The sequence below is a fragment of the Anolis carolinensis genome, chromosome 2 (assembly GCF_035594765.1).
Source record: "Anolis carolinensis isolate JA03-04 chromosome 2, rAnoCar3.1.pri, whole genome shotgun sequence".
NCBI classification, from domain to species: Eukaryota; Metazoa; Chordata; class Lepidosauria; order Squamata; family Dactyloidae; genus Anolis; species Anolis carolinensis.
In genome coordinates, this window is record NC_085842.1 from 295,280,234 (window position 1) to 295,302,023 (window position 21,790).

General features: G+C 38.2%; 1 protein-coding gene across 12 annotated transcripts in view; it reads left to right on the forward strand.

Moving 5' to 3' along the window:
- Positions 1 to 21,790, forward strand: part of pde4d (phosphodiesterase 4D) — an 830,388-nt gene that overhangs the window by 687,853 nt on the left and 120,745 nt on the right. For all 12 annotated transcript variants that reach the window (XM_008102872.3, XM_008102871.3, XM_008102870.3 and 9 more), the window contains 4 exons: positions 4,588 to 4,779; positions 12,100 to 12,136; positions 14,630 to 14,703; positions 17,143 to 17,192. In XM_008102872.3, coding sequence (XP_008101079.1) covers positions 4,588 to 4,779; positions 12,100 to 12,136; positions 14,630 to 14,703; positions 17,143 to 17,192 — 353 coding nt within the window. The remainder of the gene's footprint in view (positions 1 to 4,587; positions 4,780 to 12,099; positions 12,137 to 14,629; positions 14,704 to 17,142; positions 17,193 to 21,790) is intronic.

Below are 21,790 nucleotides of genomic sequence, written 5' to 3' on the forward strand. Positions count from 1 at the left end.
GTTATTTTCTAAATTAATTCGTTAATGGCGGACGCGCATGCGCAATTCCCAAAAACAGCACAGAGGGAGAGGACTTTACAGGACTCTCCCACCCTCATTTTTTGAGTGATCTTCTTCAAACTTGGTACAGTGGTAGAACACATTTAACACTGATAGCTCACCAAAATTTGGAACGTTTCCCTTATCCTCTGATTTTTGGCGAATTTTCATAGCTTTTATAATAAATCATTTTTTAATAATTTCAGAAATCTGTTCCTGGTTTGAAAGTCTTATTTCCTGTTAAATTGGGTTGTCTTTACTGTGAAAGTCATTGTTCTACTTCAGAAACTTTGTTTTTGTGGCTGAAACTTTTTTAAATTGGTGTGTGTGTGATATATACTGTGTATATATATATATAGTCCCTGCATATGTGTGTGTGTGTGTGTGTGTTTGTGTGTGTGTGTGTGTGTGTGTGTGTGTATAGGTAAAGGTAAAGGTATCCCTTGACGTTAAGTTCAGTCATGTCTGACTCTGGGGGTTGGTGCTCATCTCCATTTCTAAGCCCAAGAGCCAGTGTTGTCCATAGACACCTCCAAGGTCATGTGGCCGGCATGACTACATGGAGTGCCATTACCTTCCCGCCAGAGCGGTACCTATTGATCTACTCACATTGGCATGTTTTCAAGCTGCTAGCTTGGCAGAAGCTGGAGCTAACAGCGGGCACTCACTCTGCTCCCGGGATTTGAACCTGGGACCTTTCGGTCTGCAAGTTCAGCAGCTCAGTGCTTTAACACACTTCGCCATCGGGGCTCATGTATATATAATATACATACACATACACACAATGTGGAGAATATGTGGAAAGGTAGATAGATAGATAAGTTGGGAGCCACAGCGAAGGCACCTTCCTGGGAGCAAGGTCTAATAATAATAATAATAATAATAATAATAATAATAATAATAATAATAAAAAATCCCTTACAATATCCAAGATGGCTCACTGCTACAGAATCTTGGGAGGTTTAGTTTGATATGGTACCATTATTGGCAGAGAAAGCTAAGCTGTAGGAGTTGAAATCCAATCATTTATCCTCCCTATAGAATCAATTTTATATGCATTTTTAGCTACAGAAAAGCTAAAATCAGGACAGTAAAAGAACAACACCCAGAAAATGGGAATTCCAGACAGGAAACAATCAGGGCCAGCTAATACCTCCCAACAAAGGATTCCCCCAGGTAGGAAGCAGCCAGGCTTTGAAGCTGCAAGGCTATTCAATGCTAATCAAGGTGACCAATTGCAACATTCACACTTGCCTCCCACAGACAAGAGTTCTTTCTCCCACCCTGGACCTTCCACAGATATATAAACCCCACTTGCCTAGCTTCGCACAGACGTCAAAACCTCACCGCCGGGCCCCTCTCTGTCTCTCTCGGTCTCTCCATTCCCGGCTCCATCCACCGCCTTCCCGCCTCACAGAGAGACACCAGGCCTGAGCTGAGGCGAGGCGGCGGCGGCGGCGGCCATTTCCCCCCTCCGTCTTCCTCCTCCTCCTCGGCCTCCTTCCCCCTCGCCCCCTCCCATTGGCTGAGCCCGTGACGCCCCTTTTGCTGAGGGGCAAAAGGAAAGGGCCTGAATGGTGGGAGTTTGGGTGATTTGCAAAAGCTTTTTTTTCCTAACGAAAAAAACGACGACATAACGAAAAACGGCCTCTCGCGATTCGAAACCGCGATATCCAGACGTGTGGACAACCAATGCCATATATTGCTTCAAAACAAACGAAAATAACGAATTAATAACGGGTAACGGGGAAAACGAATTATTTGAGCAAGCCTACTGGGTTCTATAGCAGTACCAGCTACAAATGCTAATTTATATTGTGGAAGTTGGTTACCTTGTTGTTTTAGACTCCCATCTAGTGACCATAGTGGTATACTGCAATACAAAGACCTGAGCATAAATAGCAAATTACAAATGTTCCAGGAACAATTTTTGTGCAGCTCCCAAATAACTATGAACAAACACAATCATAATTTTATGATTCCATATTAGCTTTTATGGTCCCATCCTATGAAATTCAAGGATTTGTAGTTTCGGAATGAGTATTTGGAATTCTCAGCCAGAGAATTCTAGTGCCTCACCTATGTACAAACCACATTATGGTGGAATAATTGTATAGTGTTAATGGACGCCATGAAATGCAATGGCACATTTCTTCTACTTTCGGGCTGTTTTTTTCTGAAGAATTTGACGTTTGGCACAGAGATATAAAAATAATCTATTTGAATATTTGCAATGCTATGACAAAAGTTGTATCTAGTCTGAAGGTGGTCAGAGACCAACAGTCTGCATGGGAAGGTTTGACTATCATTGGATAGAAGATATAAATACACATATTTACTTCCAGTTTGATATGTGTTTTTTCATCATTCATTTTGAACCAGGTTCAAAAGCAGCTTCATTTAGAAAACATAATACTTGCATGTTTAGATTTTAGAATAAGCATGATTATGATTATTTGGTTTGTGTTATGTTTAGCATTTATACTGAAAAGTCTCAAAAAGATACAATATTCAGGGAAAGACAGGGAAAGTGCCAGAAGGCAATGTTGTGTTTATTTGCCCAGGAAACCTGGGGCGGGAAAGGTATTGACTAAACACCACACAGGAAGCTATTTGAATTCACTATTCATTTGTGTGGTTTGTGTGCTGAAAACCATATAATTGCAAATACCCTGAAAAAAAGGAAGCAGAGAAGAAACTTTCAAAAAAAGGAACACCCATGTGGGTATCTGCCTGCATGGATTGGATATTAAGTAGAAGGGATTTATATCCACACAAGAAAACAAATTTACCACTACTGCCACAATCTCATTCTTTTTTCCAAAGACTTATTTCAGTTTTGAGAAATGCATAATAAAATTAAAGTTTTCCCCTGACATTAAGTCTAGTCATGTCCAACTCTAAGGGTTGGTGCTCATCTCCATTTCTAAGCCAAAGAGCTGGCGTTGTCCATAGACACCTCCAAGGTCATGTGGTTGGCATGACTGCATGGAGCGCTGTTACTTTCCCACCGGAGCGCTACCTATTGATCTACTCACATTTGCATGTGTTTGAACTGTTAAGTTGGCAGAAGCTAGGGCTAACAGTGGGAGCTCGCCCTGCTCCCCGTATTCGAACCACTGATCTTTCAGTCAGCAAGTTCAGCAGCTCAGCGATTTAATCAGCTGCACCACCAAGGGCTCTGAAATGCATAATAGTGATTTTTTTAAAAGAAAAGAAAGAAATGTCCCGCAAAACTGATTATTTGAGTCTTGTTTCTAGTCTAAAACCTCTGGGAGGCACATTGGGCTATCCCTACAAGCAAGTAAAGAAAAACAAAAGGAACCCAAGACGGTATAGTGGTTGATGTTCTAAAATAGGACCCGGATATGCCAGGTTCAAATCCCCACTGGACCATATCACTACTGGACTATAAAGCTCATGTTTTATATATTTCAGGATTGTATGAGGGTACAAATGGAGAGGATGAGATTTTTTTTTCCATTTGGAGGAAAGGCAAAATAGAAATACTTGTACAACAAATAAAATAAAGGTGTAATTTACCATCACATAAATGAATAGGTCCTGCTGTAAACTTAATAAAATTATTTCAATTAAAGTAGGGGTTCTTAACCTGTAGTCCATGGACCCCTAGGCATGAATAAGTAGCAGAGCCATCTGTGAACTAGGCACAAAAACCTTTGGATTTCCCCCCTTTGATTTATTTCCTGTTATTTTGAAATATGTGGTTATATGCATTTTCCTAGGGGGGTGGTCCAAAACAGCTAAGAAACACTGATTTAAAATTGAATATGATGACAGTAATTCTTCTGGTGGGTTTTCTTTTTGGATTTTTGCATTTCTTTTGTGCTTTTCTATCATTAAACTAGTGCTACCAGCCCTTAACTGGGTGAGTAGTTGTGGTTTGACCCAGCAGGGAGAAGACAGAAGCAGTAAAAAAGGTTTGGGTGATAACTATAGTATAGTCTCGCTTATCCAACATAAACAGGCTGGCAGAACGTTGGATAAGCGAAAACATTGGATAATAAGGATGCATTAAGCAAAAGCTTATTAAACATCAAATTACTTTATGATTTTACAACTTAAGCACCAAAACATCATGTTTTACAACAAGTCTGCCACTTGTTTGGGAGCATGGCTACACTTGTGTTATTGTTGGGCATGTTGGCCCGCTGTGTGTTGCTACCTAGAGAAACAGCTGTGGATCCGAGCGGGAGGCAGACTGCGTTGGATAATACAGACCTTTGGATAAGTGAAGGTTGGATAAGTGAGACTCTACTGTAGGGTCTCTTTCACAACACACAATTATAACAGTCTGTTGTGGCTCTAGCTGATAAGATTATCAGATTTGTAGATTCTTGCAGCACTAGGACTCTGCAGAAGAAAATTCTAAATAAATCACATAACCATGGTTGCATAAGATGGAGCCATGGCAATTATAGTGGTATCAGATTGCTATGATAGTAAGGAAGTGGCCTAAATTTGTTGTCAATGAAACTGTTGGTTCTATACAATAGCACTGATTTTTTCCTTCTTCTTCTGTTACAGTTTTGACGTAGACAATGGCACCTCATCGGGACGGAGTCCCTTGGATCCCATGACAAGCCCTGGATCAGGGCTTATTCTACAGGCTAACTTTGTTCACAGTCAACGCCGGGAGTCCTTCCTCTATCGGTCTGATAGTGACTATGACCTCTCTCCAAAGTCCATGTCTAGGAACTCCTCCATTGCTAGTGATATGTAAGTATTCTATGCAATCCCTGTTCATTTGGTGATTGGAACTGATAAGTGGAAAGCACAAGGAAACAGATTTCAGCCAAAATTCAGAATTACAGCTTAATCCTGTTACTACATTTCAGTGATCCATTGCCCATAGAGACTGTGCTGAAATGGTAGCCTACATGTCAATTGCAGCATGAATGCTGGCTGATTGAATCCTAATGAAGAGTTTATGTATCAGAGACTGGGAGGTGTAAGTGATGGGGGCTCAGGAGAACAAACACCTGCACTCTCCATTTTTCAGAGATGCTCTATGCTTTGACTCAGTTATTTATAAAAAAAAATTGAGACTATGATCATAAGAAGACTAAGACTTAGAATCATTCAAAAAGACAATAATGCTCAGTAATATAGAAGACAGCAGGGAAGAAGGAAGATCATGTCACAGGTGGATTGATTCAATCAAACAAGTCGCAACCCTGGGTTTGCAAGAGCTGAGCAGGCCAGTTAATGACTTTTGGCAATCTCTCATTCATCATATTGTAATAAGTCAGTCAGTTTGATAGCAAATAACAACAAATCCTTATGTAATTATTTCCCTAGAAATTGTCCCCAATACTCCATAGAAACTGTGGGGTGATTTTGACATGTGTCTCCATTGGGGTTTCAAGTTGTAACAAGTAAACCATGCCTGAAACAGAGCACCTTATGTACAGTACTCAAAGCTAATTTTAGAATATGATTATTTTAAAAAAAAATATCCTACAAGGAGGTGCTCCATCCTTGGTACTAAAAATATAGCAAGAATAATGTCTATACATACATTTATACTAATGTGTTACCCTTTCATGCTGTGCCAGAGCCAACTGTCTGTGGTGACTTCCTCTCTTTGCTTAATGGTAGGGCTGCTCTGGTCAATGATCCTACTTATTCGAGAGATGTTATGTTTTTGCTCTGATTAGCAGAGCTTTTGCATGTACTCTTTGAGACTATCAGGCACTTCATAGCTTATGCAATCATGCATGAAATCTACTTCTCCCTCTAGTGCTCTCAATGTAAAAGTGGAAAAAATCCTATCTTGATTCAAAAGGTTACTGATTCAGGCATGGAGAATTGTGCACACTTTTTCAAAATGACAATTTAAAACATACAGAAATGAAAATAATTGGGAAATGGCAACAAAGCTACAACTTTCTTTTATTTTGCTAATGTGGTGGCGGAATAGGACATCACTTAAATTTCTGCAGTTTTCTTTTAAAGATTTCTTTCCCATTCCAGTGACTAGATTGCTGTTTCTGTATGAATATTTTTTTCATTAAAATGAGATATTATGTTAATTACCTTGCTAAATTATAACTAGTAGAAATGACATAAAGTTAATGCCTTAATATTACAAATACTTTCCCTTCAATGTGACAAGCATTCTCAGAGGGACCTCAAGGAAAACTTTGTTTTTCTTCTGAAATATGGTCTTCTTCATAGAGAGATCAAGATACAAACCATAATCTTATTTTGAAGTTAGCTTGGAGATCAGAAACCAATGGTCCGGAGCCAATTCAGCTCTAAATACTTGCCATGGGAAGATGCAAATCCAGATATATGGCCCATATTGCAGTGTGACCCACAATTGAAGTGGTGCTCAGATGAATGGTGCACATGCATACTCGCAATGTATTGAGGAAGAAATGTAGAACTGTATTTGCCAGCTTCATTTTGGCGTGTTCACTTGTGACATTTGAAAAGATGTTCACTCCACACACAATGGGAATCCTAATTACATGGGTCCCCTTTCAGAGCCCATGGATAAATGAATGAATGCCTAAAGTGCTGTTGGAAGGAGCATGGACATCATGCTAAGGGTACTGATGAATTTCATTTGGCTGGAGAAAACTAGCCTAATTCATAGAATCATAGAATTGTTTTCTGCTGCCCTGCAGACTAGGACACGGAACAATGGCTTCAAACTACAGGAAAGGAGATTCCACCTGAACATCAGGAAGAACTTCCTCACTGTGAGAGCTGTTCGACAGTGGAACTCTCTCCCCGGGGCCGTGGTGGAGGCTCCTTCCTTGGAGGCTTTTAAGCAGAGGCTGGATGGCCATCTGTCGGGGGTGCTTTGAATGCGATTTCCTGCTTCTTAGCAGGGGGTTGGACTAGATGGCCCATGTGGTCTCTTCCAACTCTACTATTCTATGATTCTATGATTCTATAACTATTGCCTAGAGAATGCCACAGTTTGGGCAATACTGACATAAACAAACAAACGAACAAATATAGTCATCATATCTGTCTTGTGGCAAGACTGTCTACAGATATTGCAAGATTAGACACAGCAACGCTTCAGAAGATCACTTTCTTTTCTGAATGATATCTTGAACTCACCATAGAATCATAGAATTGGAAGAGACCTCATGGGCCATCCAGTCCAACTTCTTGCTAAGAAGCAGGAAAATCACATTTGGAAAATCACCAAAAAATAAACTTTTCACATCTTGCCCAGAAATGTTCAAGAACTCTTTTTATTCTCTGTTTGAACTTGGCATTTGGCATCGAACTCCTTGGTCAATAAAGCTGTGTGAAGCTCACCTGTGCTTATACCTTGGCTTCCAAGCTTTACCTTTGTTTTGTAGTGTCTTTTCTCCTCTTTTTGATTTTTTTCTTTCTTTATTGACCCTGTTTCAAAATAAACTTTTGTTTTACTTTTGTCAGTTTCTCACTGGTAGCTTAGAGTTTCTATTGATACTAATTTTAGATTACACTATGACTTTTTCATTTCATAGCTGCCGAGTCTATAAATTGCTGGTGACTGCATCTATTAGGATGGACTGTCCGATGATTGTGAATCAGATCCAAATCATATACATGGATTTGCTTTTGATCAGATTATGCTCTCACAACAAGGCCCTCCTAAACCTTCTTCTGTAAGGTTTATAGGGTAGCCATTTAATGCACCACCATAAAAAAGAACAAATGATTACACCAAGTTCCAGAAACCTTATATATCTTCCTATTTACTAATAGATATACATTTTGGAATACTTAGCATCCTTAGAGAAAAGCTAAGGACCACCCCCACACCCAAACAAATCTTGCCAAGAAAACTCTGTGATGGGTTCACTTTAGGTTTACCATGAAAGGAAAACAAATAACTGGCACACACCAAGAGCAAACTATTTTATATAGAAATGAGATGGTAATTATTTTTCATATGGACAAGTCAGATCTTCATTCACAATGCAACAATGAAACTATTCCAGACTATTCAAATTTCCTTTGTTTCTTGAAATTTTCCAAGATAATCTAATCATTTTGATCCTGCTAATTGGGGACTCTATCCCTCTATCCATTTATCCATCCATTACCTGAGAGTAAAACCTAGCAACAGAGGACAGTTTCATATGCGGAAGCTTTAATCACTAGCATTTCAAGTAATACTTCTCTGTGAGATACTGGGAAAACCATTCCCAAACCAAAGTAGACCAAACTAGTTGGGATAAGGCAACATTACTTATTATAAGACAGTTTCAAAGCTTCCTGTCTACTTCCCCCCTCCTTTTTGGCTTCTTGGCCTCCTTCCTTCTGTTCTCCTCCTCCTTCCCCTATGCACTTTTTGGCAAGACTTGGAATGATGTAGTACCTGTGAAAACCAAGCCCAGTGAAGGAGTAAAAAGTCCCATTTGACACAAGATGGAAGAACAAAGGCTATTGGGATTACTTTCTGTTGGAGTACTCCTAGCAGCTTCATACAATTCACTTGCCCCGCCTGTTCTGCTGTCTGAGGTGGAAACCTCACATAACTCAAAGAAGAATTGCTTCCATAAAATCATGTAAATATACAGTAAAATCAATCATTTCCATATCACAAAATTTTAACACACATCGTTTTGTCACATTTTTTTTCATATTTGGGTCTTCTAAACAGAGGCATTAATAAACCTATTAATGGAAAAACACCAGTTCTGTTGGACTCCTTTTTTTTTTTTTTTTTTGCTCATATCAATGAGGTTCTTTGTTATTTTTTATCTATACCCTTGAAGGTTAGCAGCCTTTTCTATATTTACAACCACATGACTTTCCTTCCTGCTGCTATCCGGATATAAATGTGTGACATTACATTGTCCAGTGTTCTGAAAATTTAATCTGTGATCTATAATGCTGCTTGAAAAGGGGGAAAATAGGCTGCTCATTGTTTCTGTGTTGTAAATACAGCAGAACCTCTACTTAAGAGCATCCCAACTAAAGAGCGTTTTAAGTTAAGAGCTGTTGCTTGGCCCTGTTTTGCTTTGAGATAAAGGTAGCATTTTGAGTTAAGAGCTAGAATGAGGGTTCACTAGTGCAAGGAGTATGGGACTTTAGGGTTTCAAGGGAGCAGCCTCTGTGCCTCGTGCCTCATGCTCTTGTATGCTTTGAGAGATTTATTTATTTATTTTATTTACTTTATTTCTACCCTGCCTTTCTCACACCAGAGGGAACTCAAGGCAGCTTACAAAATTCGGCAGAAAATTTAATGCCACACAGACACAGAGAAAACACATCCATCAAAGTATAAAACAGTCTAAACATATAAACTATTAAACCACAAACAATAAAACAGATTAAAAACCATATAAATGCCGAGTCATGATCTCATACTTATCCATAATCATTTTCCAAAATCCATAGTCCATTATTCAAGTTGTTAAAGTCTCATTTCGTAGTTTTCTATTCACCAAACATCTGCACAAAAAGCCAGGTCTTAAGTTTTTTTTCTAAAAACCAGGAGGGATGGGACCTGCCTGGTGTCACTAGGGAGGGAGTTCCACGGCCGAGGGGCCACCCCTGAGATTGCTGTCTGCTTTGCTCTTGCCCGCTTTGAGGAACTTTGGGTTAGTTGAATTCTGGTGGGTTTTATTCCAGATATATGTGGTTTCATGAAAAGAGAGGGAGCAAGAGAGGAAGGGAGGCTGAAATGAGTACAGTATGAAGAAAATGATGCTTCTGCCTCTTCACACTGTGTTTTGTGTTTCCTTGCCACAACTTTGTGCTTCTACCATTTTAAAGTTAATTTTTCTTTTTTAATGTTCCATTTGAATGTGCATTTATACATTATCTATTATGTATAAAATACATTTTCTTCTTTAAAAACACATAACAAAAATGGGAGAGTTTTGGGAGGTGGGGTGAAACAGATTAATAGCATTTCAATGGGTAGATTTGCTTTGAGATAAGAGCATTTTGAGTTAAGAGCTCAGTTCAAGGCATCACTGTATAGAGTATTGGTACATAAATAATAGACTGTCATGGTTAATCTTAAGGAAGCATGGGGGGGAATTGGGTGTGGTGAGAGTAGGTGGAGTTCCCAAGAGTTCCAGGGGATCTTAGGGGACCCAAATTCAACACTTGAAAGTTGCCTGCTCCTGTATTTAACCAATAAAATTCAATTCCAACTTGTTAACATTACTTTTGAAGTCAGTGTTGTTACATCCTGGTAACCAGTATCTTCAAACCCCATGTATTTTCTCACTTGTTATTCATTACTGTCAAGCTCTCTATATTGTAATGGTTGGTTTGGTCGTTTGCTTTTACTCCACATGATGATTTTACACACAAAGATGATAAGATTACCAGGTTAGATACAGGATGATTTAATTCTGAACAGATCATGGAACAAGACAAGATACCATACCAAGACAAGAGATTAGGTTGGCTCCCTCTCTACCTTCCTTCAGGAAACAGCTGAAGACTTGGATGTTTCGGCAGGCCTTTGGAGATACAGTCATTAATTAATCAGCCCCAGAGGGTTTTTAATCAGCTATCTCGTATTTATTACGATTTTATCATTTGTGTTTTAAATGCAATTTTTTATCCTGTATTTTTGTTTTAATTAATATATTGTATTACTGTTTTATCTTTTTATAGTGTGATTTGTATTATGTTGCCTATGTTTTGTCCTATGTTGTTTGGGCCTCTGCCCCATGTAAGCCGCCCCGAGTCCCCGCGGGGAGATGGTGGCGGGGTATAAATAAAGTTTTATTATTATTATACAACTCTGACATGAAGGACGCAAGTACATGTCCTTTCTTACCTTCCAGCCTTTTAACCAGTTGGGAATAGAAGGATGTGATGCATAGGTCTAGGCAACAAGAACAGAGCTGGATGCCCCTTTTTTCCTCATCTCCTGTAAAGCAATGTTGGAAGAGGGTGGATGTGCCTGCAGGTGAAAGTTTGGAAAATGAGAAAGGACAGATAGCTTCATCCAGCATGACAGAGCTATATAGTACCTTGTGCTGTTCCAGGATCTGACATTATGTTATGCCAGCTCTTCAGTGTTTTTCTTAATGCTGTAAGACCCCCAATGCCACAGGACCAGTGTCCACAGTTTCATTTATCTACATCCAATGAAACATGTCCTCTCTGGCCATGTTCTAGGTCCTCCAATGTTACTACATTATTCTTTGATGAGAAACTCTTCATTTAGATAAGGTTTAACAATATCCATGGTCTGTGAATGTATCCCCCATGGATACAGGGTTCATACTGTGTTCAGTTCCCTGGTAACTTAATGCAAAATATCAAAAAGTAAGGTGTATCACCTTGCATTAACTTTTGCATGACTCTATTTTTTTTTTCTTGAGAGGGTAATAAATACTTTAGGTCACAACAGAAGATAGGTATCTTGCGGTAGTGATAGTGATCGCCTTGCTCTTTCCCGTCACTCACCAAGATTCAGCGCTATGATCCTTTCCTCTGACGTCACACTATGATGTGGGTACAGTTGCTGCAGCAACAGCATACACTCAGCAACACGTTTGCGGACATCTGAGTCACTTGAAAACTTTGACTGGGTTTTTATTAGCGTATGAAACACTTCCCTGTCATTTGCAGTGACTAGCTTGTCCAATCCTCACAAATTATTATTCCGTTAGTAACACTCAATGCAAATCACTTTCAAAGTCTAAATGGGCAGGCCTCTTCAATAAAAAAGTAATTATGGGTGCTACCAAGTTTCAGGGCATGTCTGGCTAATGCTAGAGCAATGAGACTCTAGTGAATTTAAGCCTGAGACAGCAGAGCTGTAAGTGCCTCAGTCTCTGTTCATTACAGCTGTGCACTAATCTAAATAAGCATAGCTGAAGTCATGGGACTTGCCAATCTCTGAGTGACCAGACTATAGTTATATTATGCTTTAGCCTTCTGATAGGAAAGCTAGAATTAATTCAGGGTGATGAAGTAACTGATGGAGTTCACAAAAGGTTCTCATTTCTGAGTTAGTGGGTTGGATTGTGAAATATCACTTGTTGCGGAGAAGTCTTCTGTCATATCTAATAATGCTTTTCCATCCTATTCTGTTCTATTTTTCAGACATGGAGATGACTTGATTGTGACACCATTTGCTCAGGTAGGTACCCATGAGATGTAATGTTGCATAGAAGTATTGAAGGAAGTAAATTATGCTTTCAGGTGATATCCAGCCATGTGTTGGAAAAAGCCACTGTTTTTTTTTTGTTTATCCCAAAACTATTGTTGAATTTATAAATTTATTTTGCCAAAACACTATTGTGAAATTAAGCTGCCTCCATTATTACTCATATGGATCAGGATACAGTGAACTGACACAGCCTTATCTAAGATACTGTCCTCCAGATGGACTTCAACACCCTCCAGCTCCCGCTTCTATAAGCATTCATTGTGGTGAGAGTTATAATTCAACAACACAGAAAGAGCATAGGTTCCCCATCTCTATCCTATTCAGTCAATGAAGCATTGAGGCCTAGGAGAAAGGAAAAGGTGTTGCTAGGAGTCAGTTATGAAGAACTTTTTCCAATAAGTTCTATCAGACACATATCTCTGTGTCTTCCCTTTCAGGATGGTCAGGAAACACAGTGACGTAAGTGTATCGCCCTAAGGCAGGGGAATTGGAGCAGGACCAGGAAATAATTCTCTGCCTCTAGGACACTTTGGGGTTTGAATACTCAGATGTGGTTTTACCAGTTCCTTCCTCTGAATTATAGCTTACAAGCACCTGGCATTCATTGGTGGACTCTCAAACAAGTACTAGGGCTGGTACTGCTTAGCTTCCACGATCAGATAAGATCTGGTGCATCTAGGGTATGGCCTTGCTAAACAACAACTGCCAAAGGGGAAAAAAATGAGAAATGACCAGAAGCCCACTTCTGGTTTTAAATGTATTAAATAGAAGGAAGAGGGGCATGCAGCCTATTTATCCAATAAATACAATCCATTGTCACTGCTTTGGGTGTTCTGAGAGACTCTGGAAAGTCTGAAGTTTTCAAGGGCTCTAGAAAGAGCCCAGGGCTTTTCTTTACCCACCCTTGCCCTAAGGATTTATAATTTTCTGATGTGTGTATGTGTTGACTATCAGGCTGCCATATCATGAACTACTTTTGGCACATGGTCAGTTGTGTTGTTTCCAATATACCTCTAAGCAATATTTGAAAAAATTACTGTTTCAGACTATAGCGAAAATCTCCCAGCCAGCTTAACCAGTAGCAATTTTTTCCCAACTTCTGCCCCTAACGAAGGGTTGCAAAAGCAGCGGGTATGCATTCCACTAGACTTCCCCATTTAGGTTATTATCACTGCCCGAGTTGGACATATTGTTAGTCTATTCGGGTCATTTCTCTCACTGCTTTCTGTCACCAAGCTGCTGTCATGTGAATAAGGCAATAACCATTTCATTGTAAATACTTTAAGGCAGGGATCCCCAAACTAAGGCCCGGGGGGCGGATGCGGCCCTCCGAGGTCATTTACCTGGCCCCCGCCCTCAGTTTTATAATATAATATATTGTATATACATATAATATTGATAATAATATTATAATGTAATACAATATAACACTAATAATAATACCATATAATAATATTGATTATATATTCTATATTACATATAATATTACTAATAATATTACAGTATAGTGGTATAGTTCAATATAGCAATATATAATGCTAATATTGTGCTATGTACATATAATTTGTAAGCCACTTTGGAGTGAGAATGGTGTGATACAAATGTAGTAAATAAATGCAGTAAATAATAAATAAATAAATAAATTTTAGACTTAGGCTCATCCAAAGTCTGAAATGACTTGAAGGCACACAACAACAACAACAACAACAACAACAACCCTAATTAACTTGACTATCTCATTGGCCAGAAGCAGGACCACACTTCCCATTGAAATCCTGATAAATGTATGTTGGTTAAAATTGTTTTTATTTTTAAATATTGTATTGTTCTTTCGTTGTTGTTGTTGTTGTTGTTGTTGTTGTTTTTGCACTACAAATAAGACATATGCAGTGTGCATCGGAATTTGTTTGTATTTTTTTCAAATGATAATCCGGCCCCTCAACAGTCTGAAGGATTGTAGACCGGCCCTCCGCTTAAAAAGTTTGAGGACCCCTGCTTTAAGGTGTGCCCCCACAACTGTTTACACAGACATATATCTGTCTGGCGCCCATGAACAGGGGTCACATCAATTTATTTGATAATGACTTTTATGTTGATTTGATGTCAAAAGTAAAAAGTTCTTTTTGTGATGATTGTGATGCAAAGGGTACTGCACACCAAGGGCCTGTTCTTTTCAAAGCTCAATTATTTCAGAGAGAGACAAAGAATGTTTTGTAAGAAATTTCCCTCATCTTTGAATAATGGTTTCTTTGGTAAGAAAGAAAGTCGCAAAACTCCTTTCTCTGCATTTACAAAAGCTGCATTGTCAAAGAACGGTCAAAGGCTTTGTACACCACAATAATCCTGGAAAGTTTACTAGTCTGTTTTGAAAGGTTCCTGTTTATGTCCAAATGGAACAGAGGGAAATGGGCAGCATACCTGAAGATCCAGGAAATGAAACATCTTCATCTTTATTTGCTACAGGTGCTGGCCAGCTTACGTACTGTACGGAATAATTTTGCTGCATTAACCAATCTTCAGGATCGAGCACCCAGCAAGTAAGTATGGCCTGTTTCAGTTTCCTCCCCTTCTTCATAACATACTTTTAATATCTCTGTGTTATTATGTGTACATAAACCATCTCTGACCTTGTGCCCTCTGAATGTGTAGGACTGAAGTGCTGTTGGAAGTTGTGGTCCAGAACATATAGTCTAACCATAGGTTATAAGATGACCTGAAATGTTACTTTTAATGAGGTGGCAACCATCGTTCCATTTGGAATATAAGTTTGCAATCATGGAAACAACCAGCAATCCAATGCACAGTAACCTTGCTTCACTTATGCCAACATTACAAGTGATATTAAATATGTAGTAGTCACATGTTTCATCCCTCCCCTCCTTTCCTCCATATTTGTGGCAGCAAGGTCTGTGTCAACAGATATTATTTGCTTGATGTTGTTCCTCCCCCCTTCTACTTCATAGAACGTTTTTGGGAGGGGAATGGGAAATGCCCAGTCACACAATGGCTGACGCAACTAAGTAGTCAAAGAGAGTGGAAATGCAACAGTACACCTAATTCTGGAATACAGCCAACGGATTGCCTGCAGTTTTTGAGCTCCATATTCATGGCCCTTGAAGTTATCCACCAGTCCTGTTTTTTGTTTTGTTTTTCAAAAAAGCATCCCAACATGTGTCAACAAACCCACCCCATCCCCATAAGTGCATACTATATCCAAACACTTCCATTTTCTTATGCACTCCTTCTCAAAATGGTGATAGGACATGAGATGACATCACTTTCTGTTGTCTTTTTGAGAGTGACAACAGAGGAAAATTGGTATATTTGAGTTTGTTTGAGAGAATGCAACGTACAGAGGAGTCGTGACTGGGGGCAATTGACCCCTGACCCCTATAACCCCAGTGTAGTCAAATATGCCTGGACATATTTCAGATACATATACAAACAATCACATGAACACTTTTCGTAGAATGAACTCGACCCTTTAGCATGTTCTTTTTTCTGTATTGTGAACAAGAACAAATACTTTTCAAGGCTTTCTGCTGTTCTCTCCACATGGAGTCAGTGACTCTTTTTTTGTAAATGATTTTTGTTCAAACATACAATCAAATAATTATACTTATAAAATACAAATACATAAAATGAAATTAAAACTACCATAAAATATTTTTCATTATATACGAAAGTAACTAACACATCTTTCTGTAATATACAAATGATACACATGCTAAAAAAAACTTCTATTAAGCTAATCCATAAACCTCCCATTCATTGATTTTAACTTCTTATTTGTTAGTTCCTTTATCACATTCTTTCTGTCTTTTGGCTTCTAATGACACTCTTCTATATCAGAAAACAAATAACGAAAGATTGTCTCCCTCTTTGCTGTATAAAAAATAATATGTCCCAGTATTTCATGAATTTAGTCAAGGGTTTCTCCTTAGTCAATATTGTCAATTTGTTCATCTCAACTACTTCACATATTTTCATCAGCCAATCTTCTTGCATTTTCCCCCTTTTTCTTATTATTAATTTGCTGGGCCTGTATAATTTCAATCTTTGAAACAATAAAAAGGCAACATATATTATAACTAGTCCTTTTATCTTCACAATATCAATTAGGGCATATTTATCATGCTTAAGCCCATTCTGGTTAGCATTTAAATATTCATTGAGTTACTACATGAAATATAAGTAATGTCATTACTTCCTTCACCCTTCCTTTGTCTTGTTTTGGACTTGGGAAACAGCTGTGAGATGTTGAAACCCCCATTTCTTATCATCAGATAACTGAAATGGAATTAATAATGCTGAAAAAAGTACTCTGGAAGAATGAAGAAAATGAAAGCCTTTATTTGTAGCTAAACAATAAGTTAGCCTATCCCCATGCTCCATCAACAATACGTAAAGGCAAAGGTTTTTACCTGACATTGTCTAGCTGTGTCCGACTCTGGGGGTTGATGCTCATCTCCATTTCTAAGCCAAAGAGTCAGCGTTGTCCGTGGACACCTCCAAGGTCATGTGGCTGGCATGACTGCATGGAGCGTTACTACCTTCCCGCTGGAGCAGTATCTATTGATCTACTCACATTTGCATGTTTTTTGAACTGCTAAATTGGCATAAGCTGAGGCTAACAGCGGGAGCTCACTCCGCTCCCTGGATTTGAACCACTGACCTTTTGGTCAGCAAGTTCAGCAGCTCAGTGGTTTAACCCACTGCGCCACCAGGGGCTCCATTCCATCAACAATACCCAACAATAAAAGTGTTAAGATACATAATATGTTGATTAGTTTTAAGAAACTGTTACAACAGTGTACTGCAGATCCGACCTGTTCCCAAACTTCCTTGACTCCATTAGTTTTGCCTTACGTTCTTTTTGTTTACTACTTAAAAATGCATGCCCTCCTACAACTATATTAATACAAATTGCTTTCTGCCAGAATGTAAGTTTTCTACTCTTTTTCTCTTTTTGTCAGACGATCACCCATGTGTAACCAACCATCCATCAACAAAGCAACCATAACGGGTAAGACTTTTTAATAAGGCCACACTGTTTTGATGAGCTATTATTGCAATTAAAATATACCAAGATCTGTGCAATGTTATTAATTCTATGATAAAATATATGTGCACATGTTAAACTTACATTTCACTTCATAGGACCTATCAATTTTAATGTTAGAATTTCTGCTTCCGTGATATCTAAGGTATGCTAGAATGCAGCTGTGCCAAGGAACACCCCCGTGCATTTCATGAATTTCCCTTAGCAAAAACCCAAATCATACCAGCAGGTGAACTCTTGTAAAGCCCGGCTGTTTTGCTCATTTTCAGCCTGGCTGCTGAGGTTGGCAGAAGGGTTCCACCAGCCCCTAGCCAGTAGCAGTAGGTCCACTAAAGTCCATTCCCTGGCTAGTGGCCATTGTAACTGATCTAAGCTCTAACAACAGGCTGGGAGGGAATCTATCCAGTACCCTGCAAAGTTGAACACTGCAGGGAAATTAGGACTTTTTTAAAAAAATGTACTTCTAAACATATGTATCCCTGCTAACACTTAGCATCTGGTCAGAAGACAAATGAGTCTGATCAATGCCTGAACAGAAGAAATACTTAGAATACTTAGAGCCAAGACTTTCCAGATCAAAAGCTTTTAAATTTCGGACTAGCAGGGGTCATGCTGTGGGCTTCGCTGTCTCTCCTCGGCTTGGTTGTCAGCGGTGGTATGTAGAACAAATTTTCAGAGCAACAGTGTGTTCGTATGAACTATACCTGTTGTAATGCAAAATAGTTTGGATGTTGCCTGATCTTGCATGGGGAGCTTTATTGCACCAATTTACCATACAAAAGGCCAGAGCTTGATGGAACTGGCTTACTAATGTAGAATAACTTGATGTTTACATTTTTGAGCTGTCTTTCATGGTACATGAACTTAGGTGATCCCTCATTGTCCAAGTATGATGGCCTTCCAAGTGTAGTGTCTTGGCAGGGAATGCATATGTGACTGTAGAGCCCTATTCTTGACCTGCATGTTCTTCCACGGTGAGGACATCGGTTTCCAGGTGGAAGGCGGTCCCCATCAGGGTTACCTTGGTACACCTTCCTCTTGGCACATTTCTCCCTTTCGCACTCCATTCATGGCTATTCAAATTCCACAGCACTGCTGGTCACAGCTGACCTCCAGCTGGAGCGCTCAAGGGCCAGGTCTTCCCAGTTTTCAGTGTCTACGCCACAGTTTTTAAGGTTATCTTTAAATCTCTTTTCTTGTCCACCAACATTCCATTTTCTGTTCTTGAGTTGGGTGTATAGTAACTGCTTGGGGAGATGGCGATCAGGCATTTGGACAACATGGCCAGTCCAGCGGAGTTGATGGCATAGGAGCATCGCTTCAATGCAAGTGGTCTTTGCTTCTTCCAGCACACTGACATTTGTCCACCTGTCTTTCCAAGAGATTTGCAGGATTTTTCCGAGGCCATGCTGATTAAATCTTTTCAGAAGTTGAGTGTGACGTCTGTAGACAATCCACATTTCACAGGCATATAACAGGGTTGGGAGGACAATAGCTTTATAAACAAGCAACTATGGATTTCCCAATCCATACCTACGTGGTGTGGCTATAGGAAAAGTAATGCATTTGGAAATCAATATTAGTGGCTTATTTCATTGTAGAAGTAAGATAGTATAAATATACAATAAGTAAATAATGCAAAGCTCCATATATGCTTGTCCAAACTTCCCTATAGAGCTGCTGTATAAGGGGATTTTGCTGTGGTTTTTTAGTGGAGAAAAAAGTTCCACAAAAAGCACACAAAGTGGCTTAATTGCTCCCTTCAATTGGGTGGGAAGACGATTATAGGTTGGAAATCTCCATGTGTATGTCACAGTTTCTTTGCCTTTCATGAAAGATTGTCAGTCAGATCAGGGCATTTGTGAAGAAAATATCACCTGAGAGCTAAAACCTTTGCATTATTCTCCCAGATAGAATCAATGTTAAAAAAATTATTTGAAAACTGCATTCATGTTATAAAGTAATGAAAATTAGAGTAACCCACAGGATTGACTCAAGATATTGTGTGTCCTGAAGAAGACCTGCAAATGCCACGATTTCTACACAACTAGGTGCTTAAAAATAAGTAAAATTACTAGCTAATGTAATAAGAAAAGACAAGGAATTAGAAGGCATAGGAACAAAGTTAGGAAAAATTAGCTTATTTGCGGACGACACATTGATAACAATTAAGGAGATAATGAAGAAAATGGAAATAATTAAGAAACATTTAACAGAATTTGAATGGGCAACTGGATTGAAGATAAATTGGAATAAATCAGAAGCAATGTTATTTAATTATACCAAGCAGGAGGAAGAGGAGTTTAAAAAGCAGATGGATATAAAAGACATGAGAATAAGCGTAAAAGAAAATATAAAATACCTTGGAATAATCATAACCAAAGATCTAAAATCCATAGAAAGGAAAAATCTAGAAGAATTAAGAAAACACATGGAGGTGAAGTTAAAGGATTATAATAATCTGCGATTATCATGGTTCGGCAGAATAGCCCTAGTAAAAATGAAAGTCTTACCCAAAATAAATTTCTTGTTCAGAATGATACCATTAACGATTTCAGAAAAGGAAATAAATAACTGGCAACAAATGATAAACAAATATTGCAATAATGGTAAAAAGAACAGATTAAACAAACAAATTTGGTACAAGCCCCAAAAAGAAGGAGGATTGGGCCTTCCGAATATAAAAAAATATTATGAGGCAAACCAATTAAGATATGTAGTAGAGAAGATGATGGATGGAGAAGGTTTGGAATGGATGGAATCAGGGAATAAGGCAATTGAGTGGAGGAAGGATAACATATTCTTTAAGGAAATCTCAAAGAAAGAGATAAAACAAATTGGAAATATATCATTAAGAAATATAATGGAAATATGGAATAAATATAAAGGACAATTAATTAATAAGAATTCAGTTTTAACGCCAATAATAATGGAAAAAGATTTCCCAAAGGAACTAAAAGGAACGCTAGATAAAGAATTAGAAAAAAGGGAACTAAAAAGGGTAGGAAATTGGATAGAACAAAAAATGGAAAAGGTAAAAATGAGAGAAGAATTGAGAGGAATAAATGTTTCTTGGATTCATTGGATTCAATTAGAAAAATGGAATGAAAACTGGTGGGCCCGAAATAAAACTGGAAAACAAATAACGCAATTTGAGGAATTAATAATAAAAGCATTAAAAAGAGGAAATAGTGAGCCATTAAAAGGAACAACAAGTAAAATATATAAAATACTAATTAAAGACATAGAAAAAAAGAAAAGACTAACATTAAGAGAATCATGGGAGGAGGAATTAGGAACAAAGATAACGGAAAAAGAATGGGAGGAGATATGGAAAACAAGACAATTAAAAAACATGTCAATTAGAATAAAAGAAAATTATTACAAACTAATTTGGAAGTGGTATTTAACACCAAGAAGGTTAAATATTATGAATAAGAATAATAATGAAAAATGCTGGCGAGGGTGCCAGGAAATTGGAACCTACATGCATATGTGGTGGGATTGTAAACATGTAAAAGGTTTTTGGGAATTGGTCATAAGGGAAATAGAAAATATTATAAATATAAAAATTAGAAGGAATCCAGTGGAAGTATTACTTTTAATTAAAAAAGAGGATGAGAAAGATAAGAAGGAAAAAAATTTAATAGACATGCTATTAACAGCAGCTAGATTATTAATTGCAAAATATTGGAAAGGAGAAATGAAAATACAAATTAATGAATGGTATAAAGAAGTTTGGCGAATGACACTGAATGACAAGCTAACATCAAATTTAAAAGTAAAGAAGGGATTATGGAAAAAAATGATTTTGAAATTATTTGGAGAAAATTTCTAGAAAAATTATTGGAAAAAGAAGATGGGAATTTACCTCCAAATGAAGAATTGAACTTTTGGTGGGACTACAGAAGAAGAGATGGCTCTGGGGAAGGGGAGCACAGGGGTGAATGTAAATAAAAGAGGGGGAAATGTATAGAATATGTTTATATAATTGTAACTTTTTCTCAATAATAACAATAAAAAATATTTTAAAAAAAATAAGTAAAACCCACTAAAACATACAATTGCTAATTCCGTCTGCCCTTAGTTTTTAGAAAAGTTAATTGCTGTAAATGCTGTTGTGCACAGATCAGGACTGGTATCATAGACAACAACTCTCAGGTTTATGGTTATGAGTAACTGTTAAAGATGCCCTGTCTGTAGTTAGTGTTTTATATGATATGATGTAAATGTTGGTACAGATGAGCTAACAAAAACTTGTTAATACAGGCAAGGCTACATATTGGCCTATTCTTGAACATGCATGAAGTAAAAGATAATTCTCGGGGTGGGGGTCATCCCTTGCAGTTTATACCTCAAGTTATATGACCAATAAAGCTTTTCCGTTTGTTTTTTAATACTATCTCCTAAACGTTATCCACTACAAGCATGTTTTTGGAAGCTGCAATACTCCATCTTCCCCAGTCTTGAGCAGTCTTTTGCCTCATCTTTCCTTTTGGGGAGCATCAGTGTCTGTTTTGGCTCACACATGTTGTTTCAGTCAGATTGCAGATCTACCAGAA